This window comes from Poecilia reticulata, chromosome 17 (genome assembly GCF_904066995.2).
Source record: "Poecilia reticulata chromosome 17, P_reticulata-male-v2, whole genome shotgun sequence".
Classification (NCBI taxonomy): Eukaryota; Metazoa; Chordata; class Actinopteri; order Cyprinodontiformes; family Poeciliidae; genus Poecilia; species Poecilia reticulata.
In genome coordinates, this window is record NC_088846.1 from 20,668,355 (window position 1) to 20,696,054 (window position 27,700).

The following is a 27,700-nucleotide window of genomic DNA, read 5'->3' on the forward strand; positions in this document are numbered from 1 at the left end:
AAACATGTATGTTCCGAGTCTAATCTCTACCCGTGAACGCAGCATGATTCCTTCTTTGGCCTCATTGCCTCTCCTCTGTACTAGTCCTGCTATTGTTGTGTGTCTTTTCTGGGCGACCCTCACCTCCCATCCGCCGGTGATTCCTTACACTTAACCTCGCGTGTTTACCGCTACGTTAAGCATTGTTTTCTGGCGTAGCTCGGTGTCCTCTCTGTGTAGGAATACAAAGAAAGGACCCCAGTGAAGGACTTATTGGGAGCTGGTGAAGTAGTTAATCGGCATGGGACAGACGGAAGACTGAGATTCCACGTTCAGGGCGCTTGTGTCGGCTGTTTCCTCCTATTTGGATTCTCCCACGAGAAGCTACAAAACGCCTTGTGTTGGAGGACAGAAGGGGGGAAACGATCACAGGACGCATGTAGCCGACGTACGACGCTGCTAAGGTTGGTTTTAAGGTAAGAAATGCCCGCCTTGGAGACACGGGAAAGTCACGTTTTGTCGTGGAAGTGGAATGAGCAGGGCCTTGCGGTCTACAGTCAGGAAAAGTTGGTGAAAGGAGCCGGAGAGTTAACTTTGGTGTGGTACAGTGTCACAAAAGTCGGTTTAATGTTTACTCCGACCTGCTCCCGGGATTTGAGTTTTCCAAGCTAGTTTGTTAAAATGTCCTCAGGAGGTCCACAACAACTATTGTCGTAATGTATGTATCTGTTAAATGAACCGTACACGGGGAAAAGCAGAACAACTCAGAGCTTCATTTTGAGTTTTGAAGAAATGTTTATTTGCCCTGCTAATTAAGAGTTAACAATCTCTTTTCTGCTTGCCTCACCCATTTTTTTTCTCCCCCACACACACGCACACATACTCAATATACTCAATCAGCTGCTGCAGGCCTCAGCTGTTGGAGGCCTTTAAAACAATACCCATGGGAGTCTCCAAAACATCTTCTTTAAGCGTTTTGCTAAAGTTTTTCTGAATTCTCACATGCTTTTATTGTGAAGGTGCCCCTAAGATATGCAGATTTCCGTACAAATATGTGCAATATTGCAAATTATTACTTAGATGCCCAATTGGTCAGATATGGATAGCATTTCTCATAGGTTTAATGTTTAACCAATGCGTTTATCTTTATGCTAACACCTTATCAACACTTTACGGATGGAAATTCTGAAAGTTTGGGGAAAAAAAACAAGGAGACGCATAGGAAAATGCGGGTTAGTCTCAACTAATCATTGCAATATAGAGCAGGGACATCTCAACCTCATGTGCTCCTAATATCCTGCAGCAGTGGTGGTTGTTATAACTGTCTCCCTTACTGAATGTCTCTGTTTGGTATACTCCAGTGGCCCAGTAATCCTCCTCCACGGTAATCCCTCTCTGTCAGTACAGCCCCAGTTGGCCGGACAGTTGTGTCTCCTCCACTTCCACACACAACCACACACATTCACACAGAGGCACTCGCTCACAGCTGGAAGCGAGAGGACTGTTGGCGGAGGGGTGAGGAGCAGGAACAGGTGGCGTTGGCCGGGGTTCAGGGACTTTGGATTTAACTAGAGCTGCTGAGGATCCTCTCATGCTCCTTGGGTGTCCTCATGACACAAATAAGACTCTACATCATCATTTACAGTTTGCTGATTAGAGACTTCCACGATTTTGTGCCAGGAACAGAGAGAACCTAGGCTGTCACGGGACGTCCCCACCTGCAAAAGGAGAATTCTCAAGATTTCCCAGCTATGTAGTGGGAGCTGCTCTTCATTTTTATAGCTGAAAGATGGCTCGCTCTTTTTTTTCTTTTCTTTTTTTTTCTCCCAGCCTCGTTCCAGCCTTTGACAGGCACAGCAGGTGGCCTCAAAAAGCATGAATGGATTCGGAAGGAAGTCCAGCCCCCCATACCCCCCTCGCCTTCCCCGCTTCCCCTCCCTCTGGCCGCTTCCCTCCAATCACTGTGATTGGCATCGCTGGCAGCCCAGATTGAAGATGAGAACAAGCCGCAGCATGGAGAATAACCCGGGTCGATTAGTGGGAGCTGGTTTCTGCTGAAATAGTTTTGGTTGTAGATTTCATGAGCTGGTATTTACCCCTGAGCTATTTCAAAGTGGTGGGAAAAATAACTCGGCTGCTTACTGCAGAAGCTCACGAGGATTTTCTTGAAATGCCGCAGTGATTGAGTAAATCTCTCAAGACATTTGACAAAACGGCCTGGCTCATGCCTGAAGTTCTTTACTAGAAAGATGTCATCCAGACGAACAAAGAAAAGGAAGTTTCTTATCACAACCTATTTATCATTACAATCTGACTTTAATGCCATCATTGCTACCGCCTGCTGATTAAACGCCATTTGGTTATTGAAAGCGGAAGTGATGTTTATTTGCATGCAAAATGCTGGAGTGAGTGCCGATCTGTCTCCTGAGATGAATTCTAATAACAAGTGTGAATGTGTGTGACCCGCTGAGAGCCCCTTACTTGTGATCGTCTCTCCACAGACACATGTTAATGACAGGTGTGAACACAGGTTTTATCGTTGCATTTTTCTTTTTCCGTTTGCAGCTGTTTTTTTATGTGAACAGTGTAGCATCTTTCTCAAGAAAGCGTTTGCACGGGTTTATTTCTGATTAAAAAGAAATGGATATCTCTCCTTTTTGCATTTTTTTTGTCAAACTTTTTTAAACATCATTTTGCAAAATTGCATCCTTAAAGCTTTTCCATTTTTTTTTACAGATGCATGCTCTGAAATATTGTATTATGTTTTTATGTGATGAAGGGTTAACTCAAAGCAATGATTGAAAAAAGTTCAAAATGTCTTACTCAGATAAGGTTAATATGGATTTTTGTCAGCCTTCATGCAGTATGCTAACAATTCATAGTGCCTTGTTTTTGTTCCAATTTAAAATAAAAAAATCATTTGAATGCAAATTAACAGTCAGGGGTCTATAATCCCAACCTTTCAGCTCCTTTTGGAAAGTTCATGGAGTGTGAATACTTCTCTAAACGCACTGTTTTTCTAAAATGAATCATGAGAATCACTTTGTGGTTGAATCCTCCTTGTAAAATAGATTCTAACACTTGACAAGCAGAACATGCATTACACAAATTAAAATATGTACTGGCTTAAATTAGCATTACTAGTTGTGCTTTGCAATAGGGCAGCATGTGCATAGATGTACAGCAAAGCAACTGAAGGTCAGACTCATCTGATGTGAATATTTGTCTTCTCATGAGCTGCCATCAGGGAAATAATTACAAAATGTCAGAGACGTGAATGTGTTGAAACGGCTTATTATGCATTTTCAGAACAGCTATTAACTGATGGATTTCAATGGACCTTTCTGTGTGTGCGGAAAAAAACCTTATCTTTATAGGAGGGTTTAAAACAGCAGCCATACAGTGCTGGGGTGTCTTATTTCTCCGTGCAAGACATTTCCAGGAAGGGAAACTATGCCATCCTTAATTTCTGTGAAATAAAAGCCTCAGTTCATGTGGTGTGGTGATTTCTGTATCCTCAAAGGTTCCCAATGTCTCGGATGAATCCAAAGTGACAGTAAAGGTTACATAAGGTGGAAACTCAATTGCCAAACGGCCTCTGCAAAGTTTAATATCATTTCCTTATTCACTCTAGTTTGGGTCTACATTATTCTTCATCTCACGAAAAGTATAAATGTGCAACAATCTTCTGCATCTGTGCATGTTGGTCTAGTGAACTCGCATACGTGAGGCTGCTTGTAGAAATCTCATGATAAAATAGTCTCAGGATGACAGTTTCGACGGATGCATTCAGCAAATCTTTGTTTCTCTTTCTCAGTGTAGATGTGTGGCAGCTAAAGAAAAGCGTCCCGCCTGTAGTGCTGCAGTATTGTTGTTAGGCCCTGTGGGAAGCAGCAGCCTGTGTCTCCTTAATCTGACATGGCATCACAGGCTGTCTGGCACGAAGCTCAACATGTCCTTGGATGGGGTCTGGCCCCAGCATTCAGTTGACCAAATAACGGTTTCTTTTGTGTATTTTTGTCTTCCTGTGAGGCAGAAGTTCCCCATAAACCATGTATCAGCTATTTTGCAAAGTTTTCTGATATTTCTTTTACTTGTTTGTAGGTATAGACCAACTTGTTAGATTAATGTTATAAACAGAAAAGCAACAAAATGATAGTGATACAATGTGTATTCGTTTGAACTTTTATACAAAGATTGAAGGAAAAATGCAGAACAAACATCTATTTGAAGTATTTGTAGTTCTTTTTCCCTGTCTGTATAAAGTCATAAAGTGCAGCAAACCGATTTTTTTTTTCTAATTAATTAAAACAGGTTATAGTCTCTTAGTGAATTCTCGGGGCTTTGATTTAGACCCCTTTCTTAGACATCTGTGTGTTCTCTGAAGTGTGGAGATGACACTGTGGAGTGATGGAGTCAATCTGCTGTTATTCCACCTCTGAGCCTCCATGTGAGTTAGCTGCAGCCTCATGTCGGCTAACTTGTGAAAGGTGAGCGGGCTTGTTTGCTGGCGTATTTACAGCAGAAACGCACTGGGTTGACATTCAGTGCATCAGACTTGATTTCTTCCCGCAAACATGTTGGACTGGTTGCGCTAAAGCGAGTAGAGACAGAACAGTTTGCTGGCCTTCAACCAAGGAGAGTTTCTTCATTATGTCAAAAAGGGATCCAGACAGAACGCGTTGCACGCTTTTAGAAAGGAAACCATCTGAACTAAATACTCTTCCAGTCAGACCAATTACCCTAAAGCCAGACACATTCACACACTGAAACACAGTTCAGTACGCAGTCATGTTCCAAGTTGAATCCAAACTACAGCTACTCTGGCACCGTCTCTGGTGTCTGAGTGAATGTAAAATGGTATGATGGGAAATTTTAGCATTTTTAAATCCATAAACATGTAATGCTTACTTGGATAACTCTGTTGTCATAACTGAGTTATACTACACTTAAGTCAGAGCAAATTACAGTCTGAAATGATTTGAGGTTTCGTAAAAATTCTAGTTGTGTTATGAAGAGTTCTTAAGATTTGTTGAGAAGCTCAAAAAGAAAAAACCTCGCAGTTCATTATCCTTAAAATTGTTTGTTGGGTCATCCACAAGAAAGTAACACGCAGTTAACGGGGCTGACTTAATATGTGACCTGCATCACCATTTGAGTTTGAAGCACATTTCTTTCTGTTTATGTCATTGTGTGTGTATAAAAGCCCCATTTAGGAGACCATTACGGAGAGGACACAGTGTTGTGCAAGGAATTCAATTTGTCATAAAGCTGAGTTGTCCCACAAGGAATTTTTGTGATATTTATTTATGCATTTTCTTTAATTGTCACAAACATTTCTTTGTTTAAAACTGGTTTCATCCTACTTTGTTAAATGTTTAAAACTGACTGATCTTTGCTTCTGTGACTCTGTTTAAAACTGTTGCGGCGTCTTGTGGTGGTATTTTTGGTTAATTTTTTGAGCTTTGCCTTTCATTGTAAGGACACTGATTTTTACAAGCATCTGTTCTGCTCAGTGTTTTTGTTATGTTGTCTGGGGCTTGGGTTTGTTTGCGTGTTGCTCCACTAGGTGCTTTCATTTTGTCTACAAGAAAAAGCAACTGAGAAAGGAGAAGCCAGTATCCGTCTTCTTGTAGGACTAAATTATGAGGGATGATCATGCCACTTTTGTTTTCTTTTTGCATTGTTACTTTTTGAAGCTCACACAAAACATGTTTTGCACAAAATTAGCATAACAGGAATCCAGAGAATTTAGGGAGTTCAAATAGATATGCTGATATGAAAATCTTCAAAACATTCTCCCGAGATTCTGGGCATGATATTTTCTCACCAGTGACTTGTTTTTGTCCAAGTTTCACTTCTTGCCTTAAAGTGTAGGCCGTTGAACCAGTTTGGCAAACCACAAATACTCACCTAATGTGGGCTTGTTCAGGCTTGTGATTGGTTTATAACGGTCTCAGAATGAATCACTGCTCTACAAACGTGTTTAAATCCCTTCATGTTTATCAAGGGGTGGATATCTCATTGACTTCAGACGTTAGTGATCCAGAATCACCAATGAGCAATATTAGGGATGTGAAATTAGTGACGAAGTCTAGTCTTTCAATTAACATTTTCAGGGAATGTGTAATTTTTGTAAAAATTCATAAGTTACAAAACACCTCTGATTTTCGAATGGCTTTTATGCTCAACTGAGATGTATAGAATTGGTATCCCATCCTTCTATCGGCTGTTTTATACCGGTTGTATAAAATGAGACTAACACAGACACTGGGAAATTCAGCTGTCAATTCAGATTCTCACTCTGAATGGAATGGCATGGAAATAAGCTCTGAGGTAACCAAAAATTGGCCACTTTCTGCCTATAACTATGGTCGCAGCTAACATAAAACCACAGGCTGCTCTCTCACAGCACAAATTGGTCATTGAGTTTTGTCAGGAACTCTTGTATTAATCCTTAAAAACTCCCAAGATTATAAAGCCTTTCAGATGCTTTGGATTTGATTAGGACTAATCTCTCATCTAATATTGCAATAACAAATTCATGTTTAGGCTTGAAAACGCAGTGAAAGAATAATAATATGATTCCCTGGTTTTATTTTTTGGACAGTTCCTAAGTAGTACAGTACGAATGTAGCTTTTTTAAAAGGATGGATTTGATTCAACAGTTTCCAATAAGCTCACATATTGTTCCTATTGATAATCCATCCATCCATCCATTTTCTATACACCCTTGTCCCTTAGTGGGGTCAGGAGGTGCTGGTGCCTATCTCCAGCTAACGTTCCGGGTGAGAGGCAGGGTCACCCTGGACAGGTCGCCAGTCTGTCGCAGGGCAACACAGAGACACACAACCATGCACACACACACTCACACCTAGGGGCAATTTAGACAGACCAATTAACCTGACAGTCATGTTTTTGGATTGTGGGAGGAAACCGGAGTACCCGGAGAAAACCCACGCATGCACAGGGAGAACATGCAAACTCCATGCAGAAAGACCGGGGCTGGGAATCGAACCCAGAACCTTTTTGCTGCAAGGCAACAGCTCTACCAAATGCGGTACTGTGCAGCCCCCTATTGATAATGTTTTCAAAAAATAAACCACTAGGCAAATGCTACCTCTGTGTTTTGATATGACTCCAAAGTATTTGAACATGTCGTCAAAAGATACAGGAAATGCTGGTTTTCTGCTTCAGACGCTTAATGCTTCCATGTAAAACTTTTGAATAACAGGAAAATGCTTACCTATATTTGTTTCTACATTTATTGGCCACAGCCTGCCTGACATTTTGAACACTGAGCTGTTTTTTTTTTCTTCTCATTTGGGACTCTTCTCTGTTTTGCTATTTTCTGTAAGCTCAGCGGTCACTTTGTTGTCACATCAGCTTCAGGGTCTGGCAGACATTTGGGATAATGCTGAATCTGACATGCAAGAAGTAATGGGGTCAGAGGTGATGGTCACATGCATTTTATTTATTTTTTGGTGCTGATGTTAGAAAGCTAAAAATAGAGAATTTAAAATCCAATATGAAATATGCATTTGACTGTGATTTTAGAAATTACTGCCTTGTTGAACGATAATGGCATTTGCCATAAAATGCAAACTGAAGTTATACTGCAAACCGTCTTACCAATTACACTTGTTCTTGTAGATATCACAACAAGAATTTGTTGAACAAATAAAACTAAAATGGCCATCATTAGAGAGATCTGTTGTGAGAATCACATAATTGAAATTGTGAGAACTGCTGAACTAAAACAAAAATGTTTTTAAGACAAACCTCTTGCTGTGCTTTTTGTTTGTGTTCATTTCTCTGGGTCACTTGTTGTAATTAATCTTGATCTCCCATTTACTTTGCTTCTATTCCCTTTGTGTTTCTTTTTTGTCAATACTGTTTATTCATTAGAACAAAGTCAATACTATATATCCTACAAATAGATCCATGGATTGATTCTTGAACTTCCCCAGGTTTCTCTTTGGTGCAGCTTGTCTGAGAACATGGCCTTCCTTTTGTTTGTATCTAAAGGAGAAAAACATTAGTGTTGGTGTGGTGCAACACATTTAGCATAATTGTTGGTTGGATTTGAAATTTAGTTGGACTGCTGCCCAACACAAGAAGTCCACATAACCCTCTTTTCTGTTGTTGCCATATACACATTTGCAACTAAATAGCACTAAATGCTATTGTGGAGTTTTTTCCTAACCTCTTAAATGCATTCTACTATATGTTTCTAATTATTCCAAAGTCTACAAAGAACAGAGTTTTCCTTCACTCCATTTGTCACAATATGATGTTGTCATAATGATGTAAAAATATAATAATCCAACAGAAACGAGAGGATAAGTATGCTGTGGTATGTTGGATTTCAACTGTATCAAATCTTTACAAGTCAACAATTTAACTTTGAGCAGCCTTAAATTTTGTTTCTTTGATCAAATAGTTCCCTTTAATTAATCAAGACTTGGAAAGAGTGTTGTTTTTTAATTACAAGAGACGCATTGTTAATTATGCTGTCTTATTTTTGACAGATATTTACTAAACGTTTGGTTAGATTGTTGTTTTTCAGCTCCCAGTTGTGCCCGCAGTGTAATCTACAAATGGATAGTTTCTGTTGGAAGAATTTATGCTTTGTGTCTTTTTAATGTTTGAGCTGGGAAGGAGGACGGTGCCATTTGTGTTGTGCATGCAAAGCTGTTTTACGGAAACCATTTGGTGAATTGCTTCAAAGAATTTCACTTTTTTTTTTACTCCAAATGCAGTAAATGTAACCATTTGTGTTCTGTTCCAGAAAGGCCAACAGATAGAATGAGGATGACCGGATAAAACACATTACATATTCTAAAAGTTGGATGGTTGCAATTAAAATCATAAAATCTGACTCTGTTACACTTCGAAGTCAAATTTCTCTTTTACCTTGACTCAAATTTATTTAAAAAAAAATATATATTTTTAACATTTTTGTGCTTTTTTTTTTTTTTTGCAACTTTTTGCCGTAAATTTTTTACAAAAAAATCTTTTAAATTCAGCTCATTTATAGTGTCATTTCATAACAAATATCATGTCATGGTACTTTGCAAAACTTTTTCAAGTCAATCATATTTTTTTTGTTTTGCGTCTTTTATCTTGTATTGATGCATTTTGGACCCTATAAACTTATTTTGTAATATAAAACATACATTTAACAGAAAACTGGCATTAAATATTGTTTTAAACATTTATATTTTTTAGGTATGCCAGATAACGGCTGGACACTTTTATGATCACAATTTCTTTATAGATTTCAATAAAACCGCTTTTTATATCTCAATGCATTTATAGTAAAAATATTAACCCTATTTGACACCTTTATTCTGCACTAACCTGGTAAAAGCCAGCTCATTACTCTACGGTTTGCTTCATACAGCAAGTTACATATACATATTGACTGCAATTGCCTGGCTAGTGTCGCACCAAATTCAACTCTTTTCTTCTCTTAGGTGGATCCATCAAATTCTTGTATTTGAGGTAATTTTGTAGCAGTTTTAGAGAGGAGGACACGAGGATCAGCTCATTACTTTCATACCAAGGATAGGAGCACCCCCACTAGGGCACAATATGCATATTTTTTTCTAAAATTCTTATTCTTTTTTTATTTACTTGCTTTATGGCGTAGGCAGCTGCAGCATATGCAATATTTTTCCTGTGTTGTGACATGCAGTCCACACTGTTGCATACCTGTGGGAGGTGTCGCACTCAGGTACTCGAAACTGTCGTAACATCTGTCAGATACCAGGATGTGAGTCACTGAAAGCAGTACGCTCTCTGATTTGATCTGCAGCTCCGACGCACGTAACCCGTACTGAAGTAATTTTAACGAAGAGGCCAAAGGTGACAGAAAACGGCGTTGGTGTTGAGATCAGCAGCAGTTGATGACACATGCACCAACTCCTACACCACACACACACTCATATTTCAGTTTAGTCTTCAGGACTGATTTTGAAATAATCTCTGTGTATTTTATTTATTAATTTATAAAGGCCGGTGTTTACTCTCCTACTGGGCGTGGCACGACTCATACAGTCAGTCATTGGCGGATTAAGGTCCAGCACACTTCCTGTAGAACTTGCTGTGTTAAACTCAAGGTCCACAGGCCAAATCAAGACTATAGAGGGCCACATAAATGGAACTTGAAGATAACGAGTTGCATGTTTTGAACATTAATTTATCCATCAAATCATAGAAATCTGAAATAGTTGCCTAAAATATAAGCCAGGAGAATTTATGTTAGGAAATGTTTTTTCCCCAATTTTAAATCCTATACCTATGGTGTGATTAAATTAGAGGTCGACGTAAATGTAAAATTTCATTTTAGTATTTTGTTATCAATATGACAATGAGGATTAAAGTAGCAAAATGATTAGCATCTTTTTGGCTATAAATCCATCACTATATGTAATTGTAGAAAATACTACTCTAAGAGTAAACATTTAAAAAAAAGCAAGTTTTTCTTTTCTTTTTTTTTTAAAATACATTACAAGCACACAGCACTAGGGAGGGGAGGGACGGGTTACGTCAGTACTTTCCCCAGTATCTAATCCTCAAATCTATAAAGCATTTGAACAATAGGACATAAAATTGATAAACCTTAGAAGAACTTGTTAATTTACACTTTATTAAACAAACCACGTGAAAATCAGTCACGCCCAGTTTAATAACTAATGGAAATGTCTGTATTGGCATTACTACAAGGAAATTTGTTTTTTGCATGTTTCCACTGGTAGTTTTATGATTTTGTCTTTGGTGATGAGTACCAAGACTTTGAAGATGGACGGCCTCTGTGCTGTCACTCGAATGTTTAGCTCCCTCCTCAGACTCAGTTTGGGTCTCTGGTCTGCCCAAAAAGCCTTCATATCATCTCCAGTCAGAAGACGACTGGAGATGATAAAAATAAGCGATTTTTAAGAATCGCTTATTTCGAGCGATTTTTAAAAACAGGCAACAAGATTCTTTTAAACAGTGTCAACTGTTTTTAAATTGTTTTATACTTATGTATATGTGTTAATCAATTTTATTTTGTAACCAGGTTGCTATGTACTGCAGATTTCTGCCCAGGTCCCTCTTGAAAATGAGATCTGGATCTCAATGGGGTTTACCTGGTTAAATAAAGGAAAAATGAAAACATTACTTTAAGCCTAGATTTGTCAGGAGGATGAGTAACTTTAGTTGCTATTCCAGCTATTTCTCACATAATTTTTGAAGGATATATTTTGTCAGTTTATCACCACCCAAATTGGACATTAGTTCTGTGCTTTAATTTTCCCTATTTCTTCCCTGCAGGCTTGACGATGGGTTGCGTCAGGAGTAAAGAAGCCAAGGGCCCGGCGCTGAAGTACCAACCTGATAACTCTAATGTGGTGCCAGTCGGTGCTCACCTGGGCCATTATGGGCCAGAACCAACAATTATGGGTCAATCACCATCCATGAAGATGCAGAACAACAGCCACCCCTCTGCCCTCGCACCCTTTGGTGGAGTTTCTTCGGCCATGACACCCTTTGGTGGAGCCTCGACATCGTTCACCTCGGTGACTGTGAACAACCCGTTCCCCGCTGTGATCACAGGTCCGTTTTCAAAGGGTGCCTCACAATCTGTTTCATTTTGGGGAAACATAATTATCTTAAGTTTATTTGTTATTTATTCACCAACACCTGCTGGTTTCTATCATTTGGGGACCGAAGATTTTTACTCTGCCTTGTTTCAACTTTTCCTTCTGGTGTTGATCCATCTGAAACAACTGCAGCTGAACATTTGTTATTCACAGGGTGTTAGACAAAGCAGATGTTATGCAAATTAGACATTTGAAATGAGTGAAGCAAAACACCAAGGCTGAAGAGAAAACAAAAATAGGTCTGTGATATGGGAGGCAATGCACGCATAGACTCTCCTGAACGGAGAAGAAAGAGAATATAATGCACAAAATTCAGTGACTTCCTTCATGCATGTTAAAAGTTAGCAGTGGGTCGGAAATTGAGATGAGTTTTTGTGACTTTATCATCATAGCAGTGCTTAGAGGGAAATGTCACAACACAGAACAGGTTATTGATATAGTGTTCTGTATCTTTGGAAGTTAAAAGTTTGATGAGGGAGTGATGTCACACTCGCATCTTTGCTTGTGTTTGTCATATGAGCAGTTGTCGTGATTAGCTTTTTCAACATTAAACAGTAGACTTCATCTGTTCTTTTTAGAACAGGACTTTTAAGATCCAGTGCTCTGCATGTTTAAGCTGTATCTCTGGTTCAGAACTTAAGCGGTTCTTAAGTGGGCTACTGCAGAACCTTGACATGCTAATCTGGTAGTTTGAATCATGCATGTTGGATCAGGGACACATCTACAACATGGAGCATCCTGGCTCATGAGGACTGGAGTTGACCTCTTCTGTCATGGAGAATGTTGACCCATACCTTGACTTTGAAATTTCTCAAAGACTCCCAACATTTCCTAAATGTGGACGTTCCTTGACAGGCAGAAGTTAAAAGCTCAAAAGGGTAACATGGTGTAACTTTTCTATACTGTGTTCAGCCTTCCTAATATCAACTGAAGTTTTGCTCACTGTCACAGCTAGCATGCTTTATTCCAAAAATAATAAAGCATTTTTGTACTAGCAAAAATGCATCGCTATGAAAATGGCTAATTTTGAGCCTTGACACATAGGAGTATTGTTAGTGTGACCTGTTGACTCAGGTATAGTGTGTTATGTTTTCTAACTGCCAGTCGCTTGTGAGGTCAGGTGAAGCTGCTAGCCAATATTTTCTGTAGTTTTCTAGACTTGGCAGGTATGTCACTTTCAGACATTGGGTCAGTGAGAAACGTCCAGCTTTCAAATGTGCTTTTCTGGAGGGTATTTTGGTCCTCAGTTGTTTCTGTAAATTGTATTTCTGTTCCCGACAACATATATTACAAGTTTTTATCATAACTGAATAAGACTGCATGATTCACTCATGAGACGAGTTTGAGATATGCTGTGGGAATAATCTGCGTCCCCAAAGAGTTTCTAAAAACAATAAACAAGATGCATCACAGCTTAGCAGTCCAGTTGTATTTTTAGAGCACGCTCTGACCCACAGGAAGTGGGATACTTCAAGACAGACATATTTTATCTAATAAATGGGATTTATTATTTGATCAGTTGTAATTGATATTTAACCAACTAATTTAAAAATAAGTTTTTTTTATATAAAGTGGAGGGTTAAGGTGTAAAGTTAACTGTGTTTACCATATATTATTTATAGATACTTAAGCCTCAGTATTTGTTTTTAGGTGGAGTGACCTTTTTTGTCGCCCTGTACGATTATGAAGCAAGGACGTCAGATGATCTGTCGTTCAGAAAAGGGGATCGCTTTCAGATTATCAACAACACGTGAGTACTTGTATTTTTACAGGGGATAACTAAAGCTGCTGCGTGGTTGCATTTGTGCTCTTTTCATCTTTTTGTTTAATCCCTTATTGAACTGAGGTCTGATATCAGGGCTGAGAACTGTCTGGGTTAATGGCTTTCATTAATGGAGCATCTGTTGGGTTCCCATTGCTTTTCACCCACACCGGCACGGACCTTTCCTCTGAGTTAGTGGATAAAATTTGAGTTATGCTGTTCGGCTGAATAACATAAACCTGATATATTTTTCGTAATGACATGAATTTCAGATTCTCTGGAGTATTGAAATATGATCAAATATAATGCTCGTCAACCTAATCGGCATTACAAAATACCTCAACAATGTGGATTATGCGCGCAAAAGAGATGATAAATTACTCGGAGAAAACTCATTTTTGCCATCTCCCCATCAGCTGCTGCTCTGTAATCTTTTCCCACGTGTGCACAGCTGAGAAAATGGGCAGCGCTCCAAGTTTGCTCTCCTCAGTTCATCACATGGCTCTTCCCTTCCCACCGCTGTCTGGCTCACATGGCTTTTATAGCGATGAAAATGCCATCTGCTTTCAGAGCAGAGGTGGGAAGAGTACAGATTAAATCAAGTTCTTTCAAAATGCCACCAGACGCACTGCCTCTGCGTCCCTGCTCCTCCCGTCTTAATTTTAAGCCCTCAGATCTGCTTGTTGATCTCACTGAATTTGGATCAGATAAATTTAGGATCTCATGTCTTTATTTCTTTGCAGAGTTTTTTTTCTAAGTAATCTTTTATTTGTAAAGTTTGAAAGCATTTGCTGGAGTGTATATTTTCCAAACAAGTGTTTTTTTTTATGTTAATATTTTAAAAAAAATATACAGCCTCACGTCTGTATGTTAATATTCTTTAGAGCCAGTATAAACGTCTCATCAAATAATTAAATTAATTTATCCCTAACAGTTTTGCCCTGTTCAATGTTTAAATTTGACTTAATATTTCATTTAGCATGATTTAATTGGTTAAATTTTAGAAAAGCAAAGCTTAGGTTTTCATTATACATATTTACAGTGGCTGTAAATGGCCAGATTCTCATAGTCTGGGGAACCTAGAGTAAAAATACCAGGCTTTCCTATGATCAGTGATCAGGATTTCCACAATGTAGCAGCTGCAGATGGAAATTCACTATTAAATTTGTGAAATATTGCAGTTAGGAAATTTTGTGGAGTTGATCCAAGACTCTGTGGTTCTAAAATGTATGTGTGCCCTTCACACTGAGGCACACAGACAAACAGTAAAATAAAGCCAGTTTTAGTCATCTTTGTTTTTCATCTCTGTGTGACATGACCCAGGAAGGGCTTTCCAGAAACCCTGGGGAGACGGAAGTATCAGTCACTGTTTATAGAGAGGGAAAATGGGCTCTTGAAAAATAAATCCATTAATGTTGAATGAGTTTAGCACAACTATATTCCTCAGTATCCACAGGATACTGAGGAAATGTGAGTTTTAAGATAATTTGATCATGTACCTGTACATGTAGAAAGATATTTAAGAGCATTAAAAAACATCTGATGAATTTAAAACAGAAAAATTATATAACTATATAGTTCTGTGTTCGTTATCTAATTCACTTTATAAAATCTTTGTATATCAAAAGTAGGCTGGGTCTCGAAACAGCCCCATCCTTCTTTTTATGCCTTGTTGTAAAGTTGTCTTTAGTTTTTGGTTCAAACAAGAATTTAATATTCTCACTACATGACACTTTTCTAAACGGTACAAAACATAATTCTAACATTAATAAGACCAGCAGAAACACAACGGTCAACCCATATCCATAAATACAAAGATTATTGCTCGACTGTTTGCTTTATTTCCATTTGAAGTCTTGGTCGGATGCTTCTATCTGCAGAGGTGTCGGCAGGTTTAGATGAGAAAAGCAAGGCTCCAACTCGAGGCTAAACTCCGCCCCCAATACAATATGAGTGACGTGTGAAATGGCCTCGCTTCTTTTTATCTTCATGTTTGCTGTTCAGTCTTAATACGAGAGTGGGTGCATTTCTCTCTAATGCTTTGGTTTGTTTAATACGCTCCTTATTGGTGATTTTCTTGCCTCCTCAGGGAAGGTGACTGGTGGGAGGCCCGCTCCATCAACACAGGAGAGAATGGTTACATCCCCAGCAATTATGTGGCCCCAGCTGACTCCATACAGTCTGAAGAGTGAGGAGCCAAATTGCTACTTTTTCAAGCATTTTCATGAAACTTTAGATTCAACTTGTTAGCCTCTTGTTTACCAACTTCTTTACCGATTTCCTTTTGATTAAGATGGGAAAAATGTATGTTGGGCTCTGTTGGAAAGAGGAAAAACAACATATTGCTTATGTTTTCACCCAGTGGCATTCTTATTGTTCAGTTCCTCTGGTGTGACAACAACACTTTTATTCCTCTTTAGCTCTGACAGTTTTATTAATGCCGGATGTTTTAAGCACTGTGGGGAAAAGCAGCCAATTTACTTTCACCAGGCGTGTAAAAAAAATCTCAAGTGAGCACCTGTTATCGACAGGATGCTATGCCGCCTAACGAAACAACTGACTGAGCTCATTGATGTGTCTGGAAATAGACTGTGCTCTGTTTTTCAAAGAAGGAAGATTGTCTAGAGCTGCAAGCTTATTTCTTATTTATAGAAATAAAAAATTTTTGAGATCTCTAAATATTTATTAGATTGGGTGATAAGCAGTAGTGCCTGGAGCATTCACAATGTTTACTTGCTACCCGCATATGAGAAGCACAAAAAACATGTTCATCCATTTTTAATACTGCGTGAACTAGACAGGTGTCCAGCTTTCAGACATTGCATCACAAACGTGTTCTTCTTCTGTTGATGAGAACGTCTCGTACTCGTCTACAGTTTATTCAAGTTTCTGACTCTCCCCTCCCTTCCTCAGGTGGTACTTTGGAAAATTGAGCCGAAAAGCCACTGAGCGTCTCTTATTGCTACCAGGAAATGAGAGGGGAACTTTCTTAATACGAGAGAGCGAAACAACAAAAGGTAAGAAAATGCATTCAAAAAGAAACCAGGTAAAGAAAGACCTTTATATCTCTAGTTGGTTTAAATGTAAGGGATTGTTTTGACTCTTCTGAAAGTTTGCATGTGAAAGGGTTAAATGCCAAGGTGCCTCTCATAAAACTAAAAATTGATTTCTTTTCTCTTCGGATTTTCTGTAAGTGTATGGGTTAAATTTAGAAATGCAAACTTCCTCCTCAGTTTACATCTGGTGACCTGCATTGCTCCAGTATTTATCTATTTTTTGCTGAGATCTGCACTTAACTTCATGTCTTTGGATTTTAAAGGAGCCTACTCTCTGTCTTTACGCGACTGGGACGAATCAAAGGGAGACAACGTCAAACACTACAAGATCCGCAAGCTGGATAATGGGGGTTATTACATTACTACACGAGCGCAGTTTGTGTCCCTACAGATGCTGGTGAAACACTACACAGGTATGCTGCCTTGTAAAGGCTTTTTCTCAGGTAGCCATTACACAAATATTTGTTTACGCTGTGAGCAGAACTCTTGGGTTGAATTGCTTTTTCTGCCAGCCTGTCATGTCTTGTGTTTGTTGGTTGTGTAATCAGGATATGAATGTAATTAGTGAAATGGGGGGGTGGTTTTGAAGCTGAAGTATTGAGCATTTCTGGACCATGTTTAAGTGCTGGCAAGGGAAGAAAAGACATGAGCAATGGTCCTGGAGAGGGAGGGAGTGTTATTTTGCACTTGACCTGCCATAGATTGAGGTCGTATTTAAATAGTTCAGACTCCCTCCATCTGCAGAGGAAAATATTACTCGCATGTGGAAATTGTATGAAACCCTGAACGTTTTATCAGGAAAGAATAAAAAATAAATGTAGAAATGCAAACTTGCTTAAAGATAAGTCAAGAACTGGTGAAGCTTGACAGAATTTTGTTAGCATGTTAAAAGAGTTGATGGGTTTGGAAAAATGCAAAACCAAACAGAATTAAGAGTTGCCACTGCAGTGCGTCTTAAAAACGAAATGGCAAAATGATTCGGGTTGTAAAATCGCATTCCTCATGACACAGTGTTGGATTTAATAAAACGGAATTATACAAAATTATTCATATGTCTGACAGAGTCCCAACTTAAACCTGATGAAGAATCTGTGGCAAGAGCTAAAGAGACCTCATCACCAACGATAAACAATACATATTTATTGGTCGGAAGTTATAAGAAGAGTTTGGTTGTTTTTTGTGACTGAACATATTTTTCATTTTCCAAATAAGAACCACTTTTCTTTTTTTTTTTCAAAAGTAAAAGTCCTTCAGCTTTGTTTTATTGGCTCTTAAGAGATGTCAGTCTCATTTTGTTCAAGACCCAAAAACGTCTGGTTGAATAAAATAACTTTAAATCTTAAATGTTACGAATTTGCAAGCAGCAGAAGACCTCGTTAACATTATTGCCCCAAAAGCAAATCATGTGATGCTAAGATAAATGTCTAAAATGCATCTTTTGATCTGCACAGAATTAATAAGCAGTCAGCTGCTTCTTTAAAAAATCCCCTTTTGTTTGTTATAAGAAAGCTTCACAACATGGCAGAATGTTAACTCATGTACTACATAGAGTTTATTGAAAATTCAAAAATTAAGACATATTGATCTCTGGTCATTTAAAGAAATGTTTCAAAGTAATAAATACTAACTGTGCGTTCAAAGGTCAGTACTCCTTCATATCGCTCTAAATCATTTTTGATCTCAGAAGCCAATTTTGAGAGAGCGGTCATATTGAGGATTTAATGAATACGACTTGTTGGTTTTCCACCTTTCTCACAATTAAATAAAAAAAAAAATGCATGTGCTTAAGTTCTGTTTTATCCAATATTATTGTTCCATTGGTCCATCATGACTTGTTTTGTAACGCCAGCCTGTTTGTTTTATTTTATTTATTTTTTTCCCAGAACATGTGGACGGTCTGTGCTACAAGCTGATCACTGTGTGCCCGACGGTGAAGCCGCAAACTCAGGGACTTGCTAAAGATGCCTGGGAAATCCCCCGAGAGTCCCTCCGATTGGACGTCAAACTGGGACAGGGCTGCTTCGGTGAAGTCTGGATGGGTAAGGCGCAGATTACAATGCACTCAAGCATAAGGCTGAATGTCGGAGATTAATTGGGTAAACTGTGATGGGCCTGAGCTTACTGTAAATACATTTGGTACTTACTTTAGAGCAAGTGACTCAGCTAGAGGCTTTCTCCCGGCTTCTGGAGGCGGGTTTGAGAGGAATATGTCAGTAACTGCTTTTCTTAGCTCAGTGGAGTATTTTTTACCGTAGATAGATAAAGTAATTCTTGTAAATATCCTCAGCTAACTTTTACAGAGTGCTTTTTCACCCAAGCTTTTTCAATCTCTCCTTTTTACTCATTTTGCTGTACAGTTCCATAAGTACCATTGCTTTTCTCAGATGTACACACGACGATTAAAACACAGCAGCTTTGCTGTCCAAGTGGACACTTGTCCATTTGCAGAATGGATGTTTCTGTGTAACATAATTCCAAATTATTTGCAGGATATTTGCGTGTTTTTGCTTGGAGAGCATCTACAGTTTTGATAATGAAATGCAGCTTGACATGGGCACAGTGTGACCTTCCATGCTAGGGCTGGCATTTGCAAAGCAGCACATGATGCTGCCGCCCCTACAGCATGATGCTGGCCGGTGGGTGTTAAGAGTGTTGCTTCACACATTTATCTGCTAAGACCATGTTTCAGTCATTAAAAGCTAAGTTTCATTCTGTAGGACACAAAGGGATTAATTTGTTTCCACAACCCTTAACTATTCATGTTGTACTTCCCATGTCAGCAACACTTGAGTATAAATCTACTTAGTGGTATTGATACTCCACACTTGGCTTATGAATAAGTAAAGAAGGCAAATAGCTTTGTTGGCATACAGTAACAGAGCCATTAGGGCTTACACACAGAGACAAAGCATCCTCTTTACATTATTCATAGATGATGCAGTTTTAATGTGAAACACAGTTGACGTGTGTAAACTCTGTTTAATTGGTGTGTCAGTAATGAAACTGATCATCACACTGCTTCACCAGCCCACAAACCGATTTTTTTTTATGGCTGTTGGCTCTTTTTGTGACACACAGAGTTCTGTAACCACAGGTCACGTCATACGCTTCATTTCTCCAGCCTGCATTTCAGACAGGCCCCTCTGAGCGAACACGACTCTCGTCTTTAACCGAGGCTGGCCTGCAGCAAGCCTCGACATGAGAGCCTCCGCTGGGTAATCCCAGGAATTTCATTCTGCCTCTCCCTGCTCTGTTTGCTCAGGATTTTTCCCGCTCTGCTGCAACGTTTTACTGTCAATCCTCCTCACTCTACGCTTCTGGAGCATTTGTACTGTCACTCTGATTTCAGATGGCATGCTGAGTGTATTTTGCCCTACTTTGTCCTTCAGCTTGGTATAGTTTGGTCAGGATGAGTCATCTGTAAAGGCCAGCCTCGGCTCATTGTACGTAAGCAGGGCGTGAGTAAGTCGGTCCCAACCAGGAAGTGGCTGATGGGGTTTTTTGTACACATGGGAGAACTCCCAGAAATGAGCAATATGAAAGGATCATATTAAGTCACTTTATGTGCCTTGTAGGACAATGTTATTGATTATGCCTTGTTTTTTTGTTTTTTTTTACCCAGGCACATGGAATGGAACCACTAAAGTAGCAATCAAGACACTCAAACCAGGGACCATGTCTCCAGAGGCTTTCCTGGAGGAAGCTCAGATCATGAAGAAACTCAGACACGATAAGCTGGTGCCGCTTTACGCCGTGGTGTCTGAGGAGCCCATTTACATCGTCACTGAGTTCATGGGTAAAGGTAAGCAGAGTTCAAAGGCATAAGTTGGAAAATGTTATAGCGGATTTTGATGCACCTTACAGATTTTTCTACTGAACCATAATTTTTTTATAAAGTGACATTTTTGTCTCCTTTAGAAATATACTTCATAAAACAGAATGAGGAGATATTGTTCAAAACATCTTTTAGCTTTGTCCAAATTCAGAAGTTTATATGCACTAAAAAGACTTTAAACAAAAGTTATAAATCTCACGTAAAGCTTAGACTTTATCATAGTGGGAAAAAATATGCTAGTTTGTACTTTGCGAACTGGAAGGTTGTTGCTGCATTGTGAAAACGAGCAAGGCGTCCCTCCTTTCAAACAAACATCTGGAGGTTAGCATAAATGGTGTTTGTCTGGTATTTCTTTACTCAGTTTGTTTTTGCCACTTTGACTTCATATCCGCAGGGATTTTGCCAGCACAGCATTTCTAAATGGTGTCCTCATCAGTTGGAGCACTGCTAACGGCATGCGCTCCCTCATTGACCATATGGCTAACTCAGATATAACAGGGGTTGTTTTAATGCAAAGCGACAGTTTATACTTAACAGCATCATTTTATTCTGGAAATAGGCTGAATATGATGTATTCCAGATTGCGGATTGGCCAGCTGGTGATTGCTTCTACATGTTTTGTTTTTTTTGTCCCCCCCACCTTGCCAACCATTCATTACACGATAAATCTCAATCAGTCCTGACAGACTGTCCTTGCTGAAAGGTGACACCTCCTCCCTCCAGCACACGTTTTTTGCTCTGATTAAGCAGGAACACTTGCCATGCATAGTGTGCGAAATTTATTGTTGGTTTCAAAAGGAAAATATCTGCAAGCTATAAAAATAGTTTTCACCAGTATCTACACACATAAAATAAAAAATACAAAAAATCTTTCCCACATTCATGACCACATCTGCATTACCAACAATGAAACTCTCAAACTTTAAGTCATATACTGCAGCTTTTGGAAGTTGAATAACCTGTACTGTGTTGTGGTTTCTCTGCCTCAGTGTTAACAGAAGTTGGTGATTAACTTCTTCTTTAAATGTGTTTTGCTTTTCTAAATGACTGCTGCAGAACATTCTCACACCTTTGAGATTAGGAGATCAAGCAAAATGTATTTATAAAAGGTGTGGTTTTCTTTGCTAAAATAACCTCTTAACAAGGCGTCACAAATCATTTTAAACATTTTCCCACGTATAATAGTTGTTTTGTGCTGTATAACCTTCCATCAGCGTAACTTATGATCATTAAGTTGGATTTCATGTTTTGAGTTTAGTTACAAAGTAAAAGAAAAGTAGATTTCTTTTTAGTTGCAGAGATCCATAAGAGGATTGAGATTAGTGGGGGAAAAAGTCCCACATTATCAGTGAGTCTGTTTGCCGTATCTTTTGTGGTTGGTGCAGAGATTCCTACTGCATTACCTTTGTGCACACAGGTGTGTCGATTCTGCTTAACTGTGGTGTTTTTTTGTTTTTTCTTCTGACAGGTAGTTTGCTGGACTTTCTGAAAGAAGGAGATGGAAAACATCTGAAGCTTCCACAGCTGGTGGACATGGCTTCACAGGTATAGTAAATAAATCATTGCCTGCTCAGCTGCAAACATCATGAAGGGGAGGATTTTTATGCTATAGAAATAAATCAACTGTATAAACCAGTGAAATGTGGTGGTGGCCGTATTATGGAGTGGGAATGCTTTTCCTCCACTAATTGACACATCCTCCCATCATTTTGTGCTGCACATCCTAGATCGCAGACGGCATGGCCTTCATTGAGAGGATGAACTACATCCACAGGGACCTCAGAGCCGCCAACATCTTGGTGGCGGACAACCTGGTCTGTAAGATCGCAGACTTCGGCTTGGCTCGGCTCATAGAGGACAACGAGTACACGGCTCGTCAAGGTGCGTGTTTGGACTGCCATGCCACTGGTGCACTCAACATGGCCGCTGATGTATTTTTAAGGCTATCTTTGAAAGACTGCTTTAGATTATTACACATAAGGGTTGGGTTAGAGTGGGAAGCTGCTAACATGATCCTTCTGGATGCCTCCCTTCTCAACAGAATCCATGATGGGATTTAAAAAGTGAAATCAGACCCAATCCCTAGCAGAGCTGTGTTTGGGGTAGATTTCTTCCTGCTTCTGTCTGATTTGGTTCCGGTTCCATTAGCAGAACCAGCAGCAGCTAAACATTCAAACCAAACGCATGCAGGAAGTTTCTCATGGTTACTAAAAGAATGTTATTGTTTTCTCTTTAAGTTGCTAGAGAACTTGTTAGAATTGTTATGTTATCATTCTTACATTTGTAATTTTATGTTAGCATGTTCTTATAGATAGTGACTTAGATCTTCCTGGGATACTCCTGAGCTGTAAACCTGTCTGTGTGTTAATTTAGTTTCTATGTCCCCCTTCTTTGTTTCCGATTTCGCATCCTGCTGTGAAGATAGGATGTGGGTTTCACCCCCTCTCCCACCTCTCCACCCCCATTCCTTTTCACACCCTTCTTGCTAATAAAAGAGACAAACTGAAGGTTTTCAGAACACATGGTGAGCGGCTTGGAGAAGCAGTTCACTGTTTCTTCTTCTGCAAAAGTTTGGTTGAAAACTCATATTTGTATCAAACTTTTATCCAATTATTAAGGGCGTGATACAGATTGAAATGTGGAATCAATCTGGAATAGATAAAAACGTGCAGTAAATTCAAAAGTGGGACCAATAGAGCTGTGTGTTGTTCAATCATGATATCAGTCTTAATTTTTCCCTTTTTTATTATTATTATTATTATTATTGTTGTACGTTTAACTCTTTTTTTTTTTTTTTTTTTATTCCCAGGTGCTAAATTCCCCATCAAGTGGACGGCCCCAGAAGCTGCTTTGTACGGTCGCTTCACAATCAAATCAGACGTGTGGTCGTTTGGAATACTACTGACAGAGTTGGTAACAAAGGGCAGAGTTCCATATCCAGGTGAGCAGAACACAGATGGCTGCCCGTCTTGATATTTTAACTCCGTCATTTAAATCGTTTATTATCTCCCCTGTGTGGATCAGAATAGAAATGGGTTTAACTGGTGTGAGTCAGAGCCGGTGTCCTGTGACTTGTCAGTCAGGGGAAAACCCCTCCACCAATGAGATCTTTCTCCCAGTCGGAGCACTCTGACCCCGGCTGTCTGTATGCGCCGTTATCAGCGTTCTGAACGCAGCCCATTTAAGCCGTGTGATGTACACTTATATTTTATTTTTTTTATTTTTTGTGTGTGTGTAGGGCGGGGGTTAATTTTCTAATCCAATGTTCTGATGCAGATGTTGAATGGGAGCATGACATTGTTTCCTGTTTAAATTACCTTTGTCGTAATAAATACATCTGAACATGGATGACCAAACATTTAATTAGGAGTTCAGGTTTTAAGATGAAGGCTATAAATCATTCTAACACCGTAGCATCCGGCATACCACCGGGCTATCGTATCCCAGAATCAGCAGCTGCTCTGAGCCCTGCCGCTCTCTCCCCCAGTGTGAGATAATCTGATCCCCACTCTCCCACAGCGAAGCGGAGGGGAGGGGGACGAGGCCGCGGCCGTGCCACTGATTTCGTCATAACCTTTTTTAGCTGCAGTCCAGCTCCCAGCGGAGCGGTCTCTGTGCCGTGTCACAGGGTTCAGCATCGCTGTCTTCCTGTCTCAGAGCGGAATCCACGGCTCAAGGATAAAGCAGCGCTGATTGGCATTCTGCTTGACACCAATGCTGGTGGTGACAAACGGCAGCGTGTTAACCACTCTGGGGCATCTATGCCAACACTCCTAACAATGTCTTTGGTGTGTCAGGGCTGCAGCTTTAAACGTTTACTGCAGGTCTCTCAGGAAATAACAGCCCAGCTTCCTGTCAGGTCACTCAGGTTTTCTGAAACTCTCCTTCTTAAAACTCTGGTTTCTGGGATTACATTTTCTCTAGGCAGTTGACAGAAATACAACATGCTGTGTTTATCATCTAATCAAATAAGTCTTCTTGACATTATAAAATTTTCCATGTTTGCTCTGACTATTTGAGGATAGTGGTGATGTGGATTTGTAAAACATGTGTTGGCCAAATTTTTCCATCCCCGCAACTAATCTTTTTTCCTGCTTCTGCTCCACATTGTGGGTTTTTTTTTTTCTCCGTCTGAGATCTTTACCATCTTTACCGATGGTCAGTCGGTCAGTCTTTTATGTGTACAATGTTTTATAAAAGCATACCAACAAAGTTTTCCATGTTTTTACATGCAAACAAAACTTCAAAGTATTTTCTTGAGATTTTATTTGACAGACCAACTTAAAGTAGTCCATAACCTTTGAAGGGGAAAGAAAATGACTTTCTTTCATTGCGATCATACCTTTTTGGGCAGGTCTCTACTGGCCTTTCATGTCTCAATATGGAAATCTTGTCTATTCTTGATTAACATGAGCAGTTTACGTCCAGCGATTTTTCAGTATTGCCAAATTTAATTTAATTTATGTCTGGTTGTTCTAGGACATGAACAACTGGACAAATTACTTAAAAAGTTTGGTTCTCAAAGTGGGTCTGAAACATCCCTCAAGTGTGTGTAAACTGATGAATGGTTGAAATTGAGTTTTGGGGCAGACGGCTGCACAGAACCATCAAATTGGCCAAATGACCAACTCTGTGTTTAGGAGGTACAGTGGTGATTGGACTAACCAACTTTGATCTCATTCAAGTCTCTTAATCAAACCCCAAATTTCCCAACTCAAAGAACAAAACTAGAAGTGCAAGTCTTATTTACTAGAATGTATTTTCTTCAATATAGTCGCATTTTGTTTCTGTGCTTCTCCAGGCATGGTGAACAGAGAGGTACTGGAGCAGGTGGATCGCGGTTACCGCATGCCCTGCCCCCAGGGCTGCCCAGAGTCGCTGCATGAGATGATGAGGCAGTGCTGGAAGAAGGAGCCGGATGAAAGGCCAACGTTCGAATACATCCAGTCCTTCCTGGAAGACTACTTCACAGCCACAGAGCCACAATACCAGCCTGGAGACAACCTTTAGTCCTGGGATTTAGGTTAAACTCTAAGGTACATTGGTGGAGATAAAAAAAAAAAAAAAGATTTTTACACAAAAAGAAGCAATTAAGAAGTAGGCCATGACAACACTGGCATCTGAAAATGATTGTCCCTGATGTACAATGGGACCAAGTGTGCAAATGGGTATATTAAGCTCTGGGAAACTATCAGAATAAATTCATGTGAGCTGGCCACAACACTGTGATACAGACAGACAGATGGACGTTTTTTTTTTTTTTTTTCTCTATAAACTTTTTCAATGATGGTTTTTCTCCCACCTTCTTAAAAATTCCCTCTTTTTATTGTTAAGTCAGATTTTTTCAATCTGAATCCAGACCTTTTATATGAACTATCGTTTGGTTTGAATCCGTAAGTGGATTAAGGACGTCTTTCTAAGCGACCAATAACTGGTTAACTTGAGTATGTGATGAGTGTAAAGCATGTGGCTAATTAAATAAAAAGGTCTGCTGAATGGATGGAAGAATGTACCGAGAGATCAAAGCTGATGTACAGTTTATATTAAAAACATATTTTTAGCAGGTGTGATCAGATTCAGGATAAGAGATCGGTTTTATATGATTTTTAACTTGAATTGAAAACTCAGTTTTTCCTTTTTTGCCTTTTTTTTGTCATTAATTTGGGGAATCCTAAAACAACATTTTGATAATTTACATAGATTTTTTTTTTCTAATTATCTTTTTTAAAAAGAACAATTTCTATGAATGAACTTTAAACTGTGCAATTAGGGAAAAATGATCTGATTTAATTTGTCAAATTTGCTTGTTGGATGGACAACTCCACTAATAAACTTATTTTTTCTTTTTTGACTTTGAGTTGCTCACAGTTAAATATCAATTTCAGGAAGCTAATTAATTAGCAACATACAGGGAAGACTTTTGGTAAATGTGTAAAAAAGGCCTTTCAAATAAGTTTAGCTCTTATTTGTCTTATTTAATATATATTTCTAGTTGCTGTTGAATTTTTAATTGGCAATTTATGACATCCTACGTGGGGCGGATTCAGGAATTTACATTTTGTGGCTCCCCTAAATATACCTAACAAATGTATTTAATTTTAAAAGTCACAAAAGAAATACTTTTTAAATTGATCAAAATGTTGAATGTTTTGGCTTCATCTCATAAATTCCTGTTTGGTTTTTTGCGGCATATGACTTTACATTATTAATAAACTCTCTTCAAAATGGGAAGAGAGTTTAATTAACTGAACATGCCAGTTGATTAAGGCACAAATTGGTTACAGTAAGTCACATGTATACTCTTAGCAACGTCTACAGTCAAAGCAAAGTTTAAAATAACCGAAACTGATGCAGGTTTATCATTCCACTCCCACACAGCGAGGAGGATGGGAACGGAGGTGAAAAAATGGAAATCTTCAAATTCAACTGTTGAACTGAAAATGTGGTATTCCCAAGTAAAAGATGAACTTAGTTTGAACTTTTTTTTTTTACACATATGTGACGGGGTTCTGTACTTGAGTATGTGACATTTACCTCCACTTTCACACTCATAACCTAATCTAATAAAACTCAGATAACACAAGCACATAACGGAGACTATGGCTGAGCCATGGCTTAGTTCTTTAATAAATAATAAAAATGTCAAAATATGTTTAAGTTCTCACAGGTACAGAATCCTTGAAAGTATGAGAAATTAGACAATATTGAAGATGTGAATTTTTTTTTTCTTTTTTCTGTCTGTGCATCATTCATGTAAGAGATTGTCCCTTAAGAATGAGACCTGATCTAGTGTGGGTACACATGATGAAAGTTATGAGAATGTTAACTAATGATTTTGTACAGAATAAAAATAAAATGATAAACTAAATGTTACATGTAGCTTTCATGTGTTTAACATCCACTAAAAAAATCAGAAAGTGTCTCATTTCACTTGGTCAGTGAATAGAATATATTTGATCAAGTTACGAAGAAAACTTGAAGGAGTCGGATAAATATTGTCTACAGCTGTAGTGTCTTCGGATATCAACACGAAGATGTTTACTGCTATAAAGTGCTGAAAATAAAGAAGACGGAGCAGTGTTACGCATCTTCAATCCTGTTGGGGAAACAAAACGTACTGTAAGCAACAGAGCTCTAATGTCAAGAGTTTATGGTTTATATTGTGTCAAAGAAGTGGACCACATTGCTAAATCTCAGCCGTTAAGCGAGACTCACTTGACCATCTCCTTGTACTTGTCCAGAGCCTCCTGGGCCACGTACTGGATGAAAGCTGGATCGTGCAGCTCCAGCTCCCCGGGGATGTTGAGTGTGAGTGGGGGAGAGTTCAGGACGTTTACTTCCACCTTAGTCTCAGTGGCAGACATGTTCTGCTCTTCATGGCTCTCTGGTGCCACCTAGAGAAAAGAAAAGGTAATTGCAT

At 39.0% G+C, this 27,700-nt stretch overlaps 2 protein-coding genes across 4 annotated transcripts in view; one reads left to right on the top strand and one right to left on the bottom strand.

The window, feature by feature from the left end:
• The window catches only part of clul1 (clusterin-like 1 (retinal)), a 198,717-nt gene that overhangs the window by 165,303 nt on the left and 5,714 nt on the right, over positions 1-27,700 (bottom strand). Inside the window, exons 8-9 of one of the 3 annotated variants that reach the window (XR_014084419.1) lie at positions 27,496-27,674; positions 27,247-27,376 (exon numbers count right to left, since the gene is read on the bottom strand). Coding sequence is in view for 2 of the 3 variants with exons in the window: in XM_008434484.2 (XP_008432706.2) it covers positions 27,361-27,376; positions 27,496-27,674 (195 nt within the window). In the remaining variant the exon portion in view is untranslated. Of the gene's footprint in view, positions 1-26,882; positions 27,377-27,491; positions 27,675-27,700 lie in introns of those variants that run through there. The other 2 variants (XM_008434484.2, XM_081598806.1) reach the window with 2 other exon arrangements.
• yes1 (YES proto-oncogene 1, Src family tyrosine kinase) lies at positions 39-27,148 on the top strand. The gene is made up of 12 exons (XM_081598804.1): positions 39-455; positions 11,299-11,580; positions 13,278-13,377; positions 15,479-15,577; positions 16,303-16,406; positions 16,709-16,858; positions 18,329-18,484; positions 20,068-20,247; positions 21,749-21,825; positions 22,008-22,161; positions 23,090-23,221; positions 25,082-27,148. The coding sequence occupies exons 2-12, from the start codon at positions 11,307-11,309 to the stop codon at positions 25,288-25,290; spliced, it is 1,635 nt and encodes a 544-aa protein (XP_081454930.1). The 5' UTR covers positions 39-455; positions 11,299-11,306; the 3' UTR covers positions 25,291-27,148.

Excerpts from the sequence above, each read along its gene's own strand:
- yes1 (XM_081598804.1), top strand. The coding sequence starts at position 11,307 with ATGGGTTGCGTCAGGAGTAAAGAAGCCAAGGGCCCGGCGCTGAAGTAC. Across the intron at positions 15,578-16,302 it reads GACTCCATACAGTCTGAAGA|GTGGTACTTTGGAAAATTGA; the intron begins GTGAGGAGCCAA and ends TCCCTTCCTCAG. Across the intron at positions 16,407-16,708 it reads AGAGAGCGAAACAACAAAAG|GAGCCTACTCTCTGTCTTTA; the intron begins GTAAGAAAATGC and ends TGGATTTTAAAG.